The 12,990-nt window shown below is 41.9% G+C and overlaps 1 protein-coding gene across 1 annotated transcript; it reads right to left on the bottom strand.

The window, feature by feature from the left end:
- Positions 1-1,986: 1,986 nt before the first annotated feature.
- Positions 1,987-8,499, bottom strand: marchf9 (membrane-associated ring finger (C3HC4) 9; the record flags this gene model as incomplete). Its single annotated transcript, XM_080854647.1, has 4 exons — positions 1,987-2,330; positions 2,615-2,807; positions 3,576-3,731; positions 8,164-8,499. The coding sequence occupies 4 exons, from the start codon at positions 8,497-8,499 to the stop codon at positions 1,987-1,989; spliced, it is 1,029 nt and encodes a 342-aa protein (XP_080710773.1).
- Between the last annotated feature and the right edge of the window lie 4,491 nt (positions 8,500-12,990).

The following is a 12,990-nucleotide window of genomic DNA, read 5'->3' as shown; positions in this document are numbered from 1 at the left end:
GCCGTCCTATGGGATGAGAATCTTCTTGTTCAAAGTAAGTTGAACAGGCCTCATTATTTCTGTGGGGGTGTTGTGGGTGTAATGCTATTCTGTGTGGGAACTTTACCAGTGCTCTAGGGCTCAGATCAGTAAGACTAAGAAGATACACTTGTTCGCTTATTGGGGGAATGCTCTGCATACAAAGGATACCTGTATAAATCTTAGGTACAGTATGTTGTTATGAGGCAAGACTGTTGATGCTGACAGAAGCAGTGTCACTCATTTTAAATATGAATTAGTCATCGAAATTTTCGTCAGCCAGAAGTTTTGTTTAGAATATGTCTAACGTCTCATGAATGAGATGGCATTCTGGTATTGATCTGCTTACTCTCTGTTACATCTGTAACTTTTAAAGCACCTCCATCTTGTGAACGTTTCTGCCCAAGACCTGTATATAATTCAGGCTATCCTAAAAAAAAAACCTGAGAATTACTATATAAACTCACAGGTATTCAAAGGTACTCAAAGGTCTTTCATTATTTGAAAATCTTCACAGAAATGAGTGATCATAGGTCCTGTCATAGCACTGCAGGATTCCTATTTGTATGCAAAATGCCTTTCTCTGAAGATGATGGCATGGATTAGTTTTTTTGCTTTTTTAATGCACAATTTTACGCACAATTTCAAGGCAGCTGGTAAGTTTTATCCTTCAATTTAGCTGCAGTCAGACACGTACCACTGCAGCAGGTATCTTATCCAGAGCATAAGCAGAACTGTATCAATTCATTTGGATATTGAAAGAAAAAATCAAGCTGTCAGCCTACTGCACCTTACGTACACCACGATAAGGTTTCATTAAAAGGAACCAGGCATTGTCAAGACACTGTGTGGCTTAAACTGGCCTACAAACTGTTCTCTGCTATGTCAAATGTATTTCACAAACACAGGATGTATAATAGTATTTATTCAAACGAGCACCATTCTGAGAACAGACCTGCCATGACAATGAGTGAAAGAGGTGTAGTACTGTACCCTCATGCAAAGTTCACTGTAAAATGTACAGACATCTTTATTGCAGAGAACAAAGCTAAAATCATTTTTGAAGTTCAATGTAATCCATATCATTTTTTTTTTTTTTATTGCACCCCATACCCATGTGTGCATTTATATACTTGTACTTGTTTTGAATCTCAGGACGCCCTATACGTTGTGCACATGTGACATGTTCATTTGCGAGTGGTTGCCTTTGCTTCGTCGAAAGCAGTAAACATCATTCAGATTCCAGGGGTCTGATACTGCCTGTCAGGATGCTGCATGGCATGTAGGTGTCCACTTTCTGGAGATCATTTTCCTTATAAAACCAAAGGTTGTAAAAACTGTTTCTTAAAAAATCAACCACAGAGGAAAATAAAACAGAATGCAGCTGTGTCCTGAATTGAGACAGGAAGATCTTTGTTCTGGTCAAAGATTGGTTATGAAACATGTCATAATCTTTAATGCACTTAAGCATTTTGTCCAGTGTTGTCTTTCATTTTTTTAAGAAATGTGCCTTTCTTTCTTTTTTTTTGCTCATGAAACAGAACACCAGTGGGTATTTTGGCTGTGTCTGCATGTGTGTATGGGGCGCTTGTGTATGTGTGTTTATGTCTGCGCCTGTTTATATCTGTATGTGGGTTTGTGTTAGCATTTGTGTGTATGTGTATGTGCATGTGTATGTGTGTGTGTATGTGTATGTGTATGTGTATGTGTATGTGTATGTGTATGTGTATGTGTATATGTTTTGTGTGTGTGTGTTTTGTGTGTGTGTGTGTGTGTGTGTGTGTGTGTGTGTGTGTGTGTGTGCACGTCACTGGTCTCCATTGTTGCTCAAGGCAAGTCCAAGCACAGTTGTACTCAGCCACAGACACCGCAGTGACAGCAGGCAAGTCTGAAGGGCATTGTGGGGGCTCTTGAGCCCTGTGCTTCATGTCTACCCCTTTATTACCCCGGGGTCACCACGCATCCATCTCATACAGTGGTGACCCTCATCACCACCTCCCTGTTGGTGGTGGCTCTGAGGCGGGGGTCGGTCGGCCGCAGCTGGCTGAGGATGTGCAGGATGGTGTAGCCACAGTGGTGGTTGAGGATAGTCCTGAGCCTCTGGCCCCCCCGCCGCCGCCCCCGGCCCCGCCCCAGGCTGCTCAGGCCGTGGGTGCTGCTGCGGGATCCACGCCCCCCCGCCTTACTGCTGGAGCTCACCGGGTCCCCCAAATCCTTCGCTTTTTCATAGTTCAACACTTTCCACTGCTGGTTAACAGCCTGCCAGCGCTTGAAAATTCGGTACACTGATGAGCCCTCATGGATGATAAGGCCTGAGGAGAGATAAGAAGGACAAATAATCAAAACCAGATAAATTCCTACCCTAATAATATTGTCATGGTAGGATGATATTGCAATAATCATAACAGTAATATTTAAGATGAACAGTATAACCATATACTCATAATTTACAACATACGACACACAATTACTACAACGCAATCAGTTAGTCTTACAATAAGTGTTCAAACCGTGTTAATGATATTTGTTGTTACCAACTAACCTAACTGAATCTACACATCAGTATCCCAAATATGTATTTAAAGTGGGCCCTCACCTATGCACACGATGTCCATGAATCCATACATGCCATAGCAGATCTGAAAAAGCAGGTCCTGTCGCTGCCACTTGGCTGAGGGGCTGAGGGAGGACCACACCAGCCAGGAGACGCTGGCAATGAGGAACAGCGAACCCAGGATGATGGCTGCAATCTGGACCTTCTCGATCACTGTTAGGGAAATGGCCTGCCACTGAGGAGGGCGGAGGTGGGGAGAGGGAGACAGTTGAGGGAAAGGTAGATCTAATAAAAGCTCTTCTGGCAGAATGATGATGGTGACTGGGGGATGTTTGTGTTTGTATGACAACTTAAAATTACACCACATAAAAGTCAAAACTAACAGTGGTTAGTGAGAATCTGTTACGTTGGGTGAAGTAGGTATGGCAACAATTGTCCCTGCACACAAGTTTCCGTTCTGTCAACACCAAACGATTTAGCTTTAGTCTTTAGTCAGGAGTTTGCAAACATCCTGGCTGCTACGGTTATTTCCTAGTGTAATCTGTTGCATTTTGTGATTCACAAATAAATTCCACACGATTCACAAACAAATGTCAAGCTAATCACAAATCTATTATACAGACTTACGAAGGTGCGTTTACAAACCTCTTGCCATTTGTGAACATCCCTGCAATTATGTGGGGATTTTTGACACTTGACACACACCTATCGTGTAGCCTGGGCTGTTGCTAGTGTTATCTGTAGATTAACTTTTAATTCAGCATTACATCTGTACATTGCAGTGAGATGGGTTTGAATTAGTTGTTTCAATTAATTAGGTTAGCATGTATATTATTCAAGTGCGTTGTTATTCTGCATTGATGCAGCAAAATCTTTCACTTTCGCATTACAAAAACGCTAAAACGCACTTTTTGCTTTCGTTTGCTTTGGTATACCTTATATTTCACAAACACACTCAATACAGCTGTCTTGCTACGCTAACGTTACAGTTTAGATAACCTACCTGCAGTGGATTTTTGGTGCTGATGGCAAGCACGTGATACTTGAAGTAGCAGAGCTCACAGCTCCAAGATCCTCGCTCGCTGATCCAGCGAATCAGACAGGGCTGATGAGTGTTGCAAACGGATCCTTTACAGCGGCATGGGCTCAGCAGCTCCCCCTACAGGAGCAACAAAGACATTGCATTTTAACAGCATGATGGCACGTCATAGCCTTTTTGATAGTCTGATTCCACAAACATTTTGAGATAACTAGGGCTGCTCCTAAATATTTTGGTGGTAAGGGTAATAAATTGCAGTCAGAAAAGAACTGGTCTATATCTATATTTAGAAACCCGAGGCCTAGTGACAAATATATGACAATTAAAGTAAATACCAACGCTGTTGGTGGCAGGATGATTTTAAGTCCATATTACATGTAAAGGATACAGTAATGGAGATGATAGGAAGCCTACAGATACAGTTATGCACGCTGTGACATGGGGTAAGTATACATTTGTGTATGGAAAGAAAAAGAAACATTTTGCTACTAATCAATGGGGCAATGACCAAAATGTCACTTTCATAGTTGAATCATCAGTGCCACTATTACATAAAAATCAGTTAACTCAAATCATTCATATTTTGGTCAAATTTCAATTCTGTTGTCTCCAGGCACATATACTTGCCTCTAAAAGACTAAGCTGAGATCTGCCTATAAGTGCTAAGTAGGGGATAATGTATAGTCCACTGGTCAGTATAGAAAAATAAATCCTGATGGGACGAACAGGACACCGACGCACAGTGGACTATACCTTATCCCGCAGGTTACTATGCATTTCTTTAACGAAAAGTGGACGGACTACTTGCGGAATGATATGAAAAATGTGAATTAGAAGCACAAAACCTGCTCCCAGTGGCATCGGTCATGAAATTTCAGACCAAGAAATATCAAACGTCCTAACGTTGGGATGGCCAATTCAAATCAATGGAGCTTTTTGCTAAATTTAAAGCAGTATAATAAAATAATTTAGTATAGCCAATTATGTACTGTGCTTTTAGTTTTGAAAGGAAGGACACATTGCAGACAAACAAAAATGTACGTCATAGAAACATTAGTCATAGTCACTGAATCTATTGAAGTCTTGTCAGAATTGGTGAATGGGTAACTGGGCACAGCTTGTTAGCTTCCCAATGGTGTGGGCCCTCATCGAATTATGTGGGCAATGGCTGCTAGCAGAAGAGGAATGAAGAGGAGAGTGAATGAGAAGTGAACTTCCTCCATGATTAGTGTTCCACCCAGACCGCCGGTCGATCGGGTCCACTCATGACACCTGGAGCAAGACTTCACAGTCTGCTGCTCACCGTAATGGCCCCAGGAGACGCGGAGCTGAACCCTTCTTGACATTCAGTACCAGACACTCAAGCCAGCCAGATTGTCAAGGCAACAAAACAACACCCTCTTGTCCCATTTGTTTACTTCGCTCATCTGCCATGTTTTCATTGGGCTCTGGCTGAACGCCTTTGATTAAGGTTATCTGCACATTAAATGCCCCCCCCCCGACACTCCTGACAAAAAATATTCACTTCAGCTAAGTCTGAAGCCAAGTGTAGACATGCTGCATAAACACTCCACTTTCGCTCTATAGGGGGAGAGTGTGGAGTGCTGAGAGAGATATCAAATCGCAATGAAAAACCATACGGTTTTAAACTCTTTATTGATTCTGTGCTTGGATAATCATGTAATCATAAAACAGTATGCTGACTCTCAAAGAAAAAAGGCCCAAGGCAGGACTACATAATACGCATCTCAATAATGTAGGAGTCAGTAGTGTGGCTTTCTATTTAGATGACTATAGACGTTTTCATTGTCTTGATGTACTGAACATGCTAACCATATGCAAGGTAATACAGAACACATATTTCAGAGGGTAAGCTAGCAGATATGGGGGGGAAAAAGGTTCTTGTAATTTAAGATCATGGAACGACATTACTTATAACAGTCTACCTCACTAAAAAAAGCTTTACCAGTATACAGTATGCTTATTGAGGTCTTCAGATACTTCAAATGTGAATTTGTTCTGAACCTCTCATTTGTTTTCTGAAAGATTAACAAATAGTTCAATTCTGCCAAAACTCTCCACTTAAACAATATCAATATCAATATCAAATAATGTGTTATCATGATTTTTGTCAATATAGTTGGATAAAATTAACTGAAATGGACAACAAATATTACACCCCTCTCCTCACATTTCAGCTGCTATGTACACACATATTCTCAGCACCCCTTATGTTTCCGCCTTTTTCGCAGTGATTAAATACATACTGAGGCCTACACATAAAACAGGTCAGACAGCTACTTCTTACTACACCGCTTATTGATGCTAACAAGAAAACCTAAGGAATAGGAATATATCAACATTTTATCTCACATTACGAACGGTTACAGTTTAACCAACACAGCAAAGGTAGTTTTAAATCCAAGCAAGCCAGTCCACTGCCTAAAGTTTAAATCCTAAGGATTTTGTTGTGATTGATTAACTACATTTATTTAGCACTTCTCTACTCCTCCAAGCACGAAAATGCCATCTAGCCAGCTTGACTGGGGACACTTGACACAACACCAGAAGGAGCTGGACCCGATCGGGGAACCCTCTGGTTGCCAGACGACCGCTTCACCTCCTACACCACTAGCACCTCCGATTATGACACGGTGCACGCTTACGTGAACATGCACACTGTGTATACTCACAAAAACAGACAGTATACATACTGTAACTGAAAGGCCCTCCAACACTGGCCGCCAGATACCTTGACAGAAGAGTGAGTGCTGGAAGAATTACCCCCAAAACTCTTGGTGGCACTGATTGGATAGATGAAGGAGAGTGAGAAAAATTCAGAGATGGATAACAAAACAGAGCCAGAAAGAGGTGGCGTTACCCTCTGGCTGCAAATGTGTCAAATGGAATCAGTGATGAACTGCTCTGGCACTTGACAGATATGACAGGCTGCTAATCGTGATTAATATTTCATACCTCCCCCAGTATGGGGTAATTATGCTTGTAAAGGTAATTGGGCACACTGCAAAGACATCGTTCGGTTGCTTGTTGTGTGTGACCTGTCAGGAGGTTTCAATTCAGTTCATGAACAACCACACTTACAGAGAGCGAGAGAGATATAGTGACATACTGCCAACCACCAAATAAGTCTCTCATGTGGGTTCACTAGACTGTACAGAGGCCCTGATTTACAATTCCTATAAGCACATAGATCAGTGGTTCTTAACCTGGGTTCGATCGAACCCCAGGGGTTCGTTGAGTCACTTTCAGGGGTTCGGCAGGGGTCAAGTCACACACAGTATGGCCCGGTTCACACTAGCAATGTCGGGCCGTTTTACTACAGTCATATGTTTGAAGAAATCATATTTTATTTTTCAAATTACGAAGGGTTCGGTGAATGCACTGATGAAGCTTGCAGGGTTCAGTACCTCCAATAAGGTTAAGAACCACTGACATAGATGATCAAGTCATCTATGAGCAAGTCATTGAGGGAGGTGTGATGGCTCAAATGCATTTCTGTGTTGTGACTGCAATCACATCTCCTCTAATTGAGCCTCAGTCCATGCTGTATAGAGAACTAGTCCGGCAGGAACAGGTTTTCAGCGCATCTGTTGCTTGGCGGTGAATCAGAGCTTCACTCATTGTTCTAACAATGGCCAGCATGAGGGGATGTGTGTGATGCCTTTCCAGCCTGAAACTGACTGACATACTTAGTCCTCCTGCTAACCATATTAGGCACAGTGTTTAGCAATCATCTTCAGATCAATTAAGGGCCTGAATAATGGGAAGAGGCCATCAGTGTTGAGAGGGGTAAGTGTGGTTTGGCTGCTTCCACGGGAATGTAATCTTGTTTTAGAAGTACTGCCTGAGGTATGTGACAGTCTCTTCTTGACAATCTTTTACAAACACCTGTTTCCATAATCTGCCATTAAATATTAGGGAAATCGATTTCTGTAGTCTACAAATCAAATCTTTAACATTTATATGACTGACATTATTTTTTTTCCCCCTTTATGGTTTCTTTCATTATTCGGTGGCAAATTTCAAATTATGTTGAAGATGTTCTCCTGAACAAGGAACAAAAAGTAGAAGACAGCAATAAGATAATCAAGATAAGTAGATAATATTACTTTTGATGCTTTTGAAAACGTTAAAGTGACTCTAACTGACAGGTGCTTCAACTCTGTCACTATGCAAATCAGTAACCTGGATATGTTTATCACAGGCAACCCAAATCGCTGGTTATCATATTACAGCACATTTTAATTAGGTTCGAGAAGAGGTTATGTGGACAAGACGTCAGAATAATGAGAAGAGGATTGGAATAATAGTAAGACAAATACGGCTGTCACCCCCTAAATGCCAACACAACAGTGCAGAATGTTTTTAACGACCAAAATTTCCTGAAGCACAGCATGAGCGACGTGGCACACAATAGGTATGAGTCAATCTGAAGAAGGTACAAACAATGAAATTCTAAGCGGGGAAGCGATGCTGAAGCACAGTTGGACCAATGAGGTGTGGCGTGTGTGAAGCGAAACTGGGACAGTACCTGCTCAAGTCCTTGAAAACAGATTCGGCACTGGGGCGTGTGCATACCGCTCCCTCTGCTTGTGAGGGACACTGCATCCAGGCCCGCCTGCAGCTTGGGGTCCTTTTCCTCAAACGCCAGGCTCCTAGGCCTCGGAGCACTTCCGTAATACTCCTCTTCGTCATTGCGAGAAGAGCAGTCGACAAAGGGTGGCCATCCGCAGCCGCCCATCCCGAGTCCCCGCATGGTCGATCGTCTATCTAGGTCTTCGTCGGTATCAGAGTGTCTAGAACCGGATCGCATAAAAGCCAGTACCTTCAGTTCGTTGAAAAACATGCGGATCCGGTACTTGTACATCTTTGATTAAACGGTACTTTGTGGTGAAAATAAAGGGACTCGGCGGAATTTGCGTCTATTATTATTATTATTGTTAATAATACTTGAATACGTGGTAGGTTGTGCAACCAGGTAAACCACAGGGGAAACCCGAAATGTTGCCAGATTATTTATTTGGGGAGATTCAAAAGACCAGATAGTCCTGTTTTCTGTGATGGTATGTGTGTATCTAAGTCAATGCGGATGAACGATTCCCCCCTCGGTGGACCAGCACTCTAAGCAGTCAATATCCAAGTACCATGGCCAAACCAATCACCAACAAATCGCAAATAGTAATATAAATATCGTAGTTGGATACATCTGCATCCGATGTCCATGTTCAATATCGAAATAGCCCTCAAAGCATGGTCGTCAGAGTAATCTCAATATGTCATTATCGTGCTATCCAAAGCAGAAGAATATGTGAAGACGGGCGAACGAGGTACTGAACAACGAGGAGGCATAATATATAAAAGGACATTTACAAGCCAGAACGAAAAGCATCAACATCACGTCCACAAAGTCATTTCTCAGAACAATTTCCGTTATCATAATCCAATATTGTGTGGATAATTAGGGATAAACTTTCCTTTGAACGTAATATGGTCCTTTTTGTTTTTTTTCTCTAGTAGCATCCCAGCTACCATCCCATCATGACGATTCTCTTATTTTGGTCTCCTTTTTCTCTTGATCTGCTGGTGTACAATCTGCGACCACCCCCATCCACAACCCAGAGACCCAACTCAGAATCCATTGAGCTTGCATTTTATAAATGACGGGTTAGCAGGAAATCGGACAACAGCAAAACATTTTGTCTCCATTTGATGTCCATCACGAGTTCCTTGTGAGCCCGGCCAACATTCATACGACTGACGGCAAGAGAAGAGAAAAACAAAACGGAAAGGACAGGCTGTAGAGGAAATATCGCTGCAAATGTTCCTGTTAGAGAATCATGACGACTACACATCCCAAGTCAGTTAAAGTGGTAACGCCACTGATGAATACATGATATTGCCTACTTATTTTTTTATCGTATGCTCTTTGAAATGGACGACTTTCCAATTGAATTGAGCAGTCAACGCTTCTGGCATTGTAAATCTTCGGTGCCACACATGCAAATCGCTATTTGATCAGGAACATCTCAATTGTCTTGTCCGGTGTGAGATATCGTCTGAGAAATTTGCCGTTTTGGTGTTTATTGACAAGCGCCGCTGTCCATGGTGCTGATCTCACAGTGACGTAGGTTGCCACGTGCACATTACACCCGCGAAACCTTAAACCGTCTGGGTGTGTTAGGTTTGAGTCTATGTAGGCTGTATGAGAGACTCAGACAGAGAAAGAGATGTATATAATTTAGAGCCAATTTAACAAGCTAGTTATATATTTAGCTGTAGGCCTAGTACTAGGCCTGTGTAGCAGCCTAAATTATGGGGAAATATAATCAGCCCAATTAGATACGTGTTTTCAATAGTGGCCTTATAAAACACAGGCCTACTATGTAGCTTTACTTTCCCAGTTAAAGCCTAATTTTTCCCATAAACTTGACAAGGACAGCCCTCAGAGGAGCCTCTCTCCCCATCACCCGCCCTAAAAGACTCAAACTTCTCTAATGCACGCATACGTGGGCCAACCACACGTGCGGCACTCACTCACTAAAGAAGACACAGACAGTTTCTCTCTTATTCTCTCTCTCTGTCTCTCACAGACACAGAGACACACACACAGAGACACACACACACTCAGGCAGAGAGAGAGAAAGAGACAGAGAGAGAGAAATAGACAGAGAGAGAGAGCGCACTTGATTTTAAAGACATGCCCTCAAAAACAACCCCATGAAGATCATCTGGGCCTGCTCCTATAAATGTATTTGCGTTACAAGAAAATGCAAACGGAAACCCCCTTCAGTAGGCCTACACATTTTGGCTGGAGCTAATTTATTATTACGGCATAGCCCCAATGCGCTCAGCAGAGCAAAGTGGGTCGGTTGAATTCATCAATTATTGAATTGTTCCAAAGTCGCAGCAGCTTCACCTCTTCCAAGAAAAGGCGCCCACAAACGTTCTAAATTACCAAGCAGTGAAGGCGACAGTTCCACATTTCTATTGTGGAATAACAGCAGCAGGTGATCAGGAAATCACCCCTCAGCTTCATATTGTCATGAGGACCAATACTGGAGCATGTTAAGATTATAGGAGCTCTGTGATTGATAAGGAGTCCTGTGAGTGAAGCTGCACAGAGGGATAGCAATAGCATATTGTCTTCATGTGATGTGACAAGCATTTTTGCTTTGTTTGATTATACTATTAACGACCTGAAGTTTACCCTTGTGCTGCTAATGGATGATAATATGAATCAACCAAGCCCTCTTTGGACCAAGCAGCTTAAGTAATATGGACATGAGATATAACTTGGCAGAGATGCTGATACACATTAGTGAGGCCAAGTAAATGTATATGTGGTCGGATAAGTACTTAAGAAAATTGCTGTGGTCAAAAGCCAGTTTTTACTGTTGAGGTCATACGAATCACCCGTCACCATCAGTGCGCACCCAGCCTGCCAACTTCAAATTAAAGTAGCCTACGTAACCACTACCGCTTGTACCTAAATCTGTTCTGCACTAAGTGGACAGGTGGACAAGCTGTATGGGGGCTCACTTGGTTGCCACAAGTCTATACATACGACAAATGGACCCAATTTGTCAGGCCTATTCTGTCAGCAGTCCAAATAGAATTGCCACTTCCAAATATATCCATGACCGGAAAACCTCCAAATACCATTTTGAGCCACCGTGTATCTCAGTATCTAGCCTTATGGTTAGATTCCCTGGATACTGAACAATTATCGGGTTTAAATAAACCTTAAACATTTCTGTATAAGGCATCATATAAAATGTTGCCCATCATCAGGCGCAACGGCAAGCCTACATACATACAAATACATTAAATTGCCCAAATGTGTCTGTAGGCTTACTGTACTTTAGCCTGTGTATATGTATACATAGCATAGGAGAACATGTGAGGGTATATGAGGTGGTTTTATGGAAGCATAATCTTTCAGATATAGTTATTTCCTACTGAATTTCTTTGTCAAACCTTGCCATCTCTACCAGTCCTGACCTAGTGTGGATACCAGAAGAATTACTAGACAGTTCAGCAGCGATTAGTCAGTTTTCTTTATCTCCCTGCTTCAGAGCAGAACCTGTAATCGTTACAAAACACCATGAATCCCTTATCATACACAGGTAATAAAACCACCCAAGACTTTGCTTTAATCTCACTAGTTTTAATTGGAAAACGTTTCAAAAATAGGTCAGAGAGAAGCAGTGCACATCAAGTTCATGGTTAGTACATCATGGGAAAATATGGTACACACGATAAATAGGAATAAACATAAATATGCCAAATCATCATCATCAAGTTTACATGTCATTTAGATGTAGAACAGAGTACCGGTGTTTTCCATGACTTTATCGCAATACACGCATTTGAAAATAATTCTTAATGGATTAAAACTGCTTAAACCAGACCCAAACAAATATTTTCACCTTTATAATTGGCATTTTACAAACAAAATTGCACACACGTTTTAACACTTTGTTACAAAAAAAGGCATAAGGGAAGAGCACAGTGTGACAAAAGGGAAAATTATTGGCAACATAAAGATACAGACAAACAAATATCAACATAATTAAGGAAACTAGATTAAGCCCATCAGTACATTGGAGTTGACTGTAGATTTAAAGCACTGTGAGTATCTTTACTGAGATAATCCTGTCTGGATCCAGTCATGCAAAATCAAACACATTTCACTTAGTGAAGGGGTCATCAATCTCACCCTTCAGATAACCCTGTGCAAACTGCTCCATGACCAACTTCACTTCATTTTTGTTAATGTCAATCAATGTCAGCCTTATCCTGTAATGTGATGAATCAACTGAACCTTCCCCACAGACACAGGACAACTCAACTGAGAACCTATACTGTAGTTTAGTGCTAACCGATGTCAATGACACTGCAGTGTTTATCTGTGGCTAAAATCAGCTCACGAGGAGTCCTTACTCAATCACTGCCAACACACACACACACAAACGAGGAGTCCTTACTCAATGACTGCCAAAACACACACACACACACACACACACACACAAGGAGTCTTTACTCCATTACTGCCAACACACACACACACACACACACACACACACACACACACACACACACACACACACACACACACACACACACACACACAGTCCTTACTCAATGACTGCCAAGTTTCTCTTAAATTCATGACTTCAAACCAAGGAGCCATCCAAGGAACCTTTTGTGCCTCACTTAAAACATACACACACACACACACACACACACACACACACACACACACACACACACACACACACACACACACACACACACACACACACACACACACACACACACACACACACACACACACACACACACACACACACACACA

This window comes from Sprattus sprattus (assembly GCF_963457725.1).
Source record: "Sprattus sprattus genome assembly, chromosome: 16".
Classification (NCBI taxonomy): domain Eukaryota; kingdom Metazoa; phylum Chordata; class Actinopteri; order Clupeiformes; family Clupeidae; genus Sprattus; species Sprattus sprattus.
Note: the sequence above shows the minus strand (reverse complement) of the source record. Positions and strands in the feature narration are given on the sequence as shown.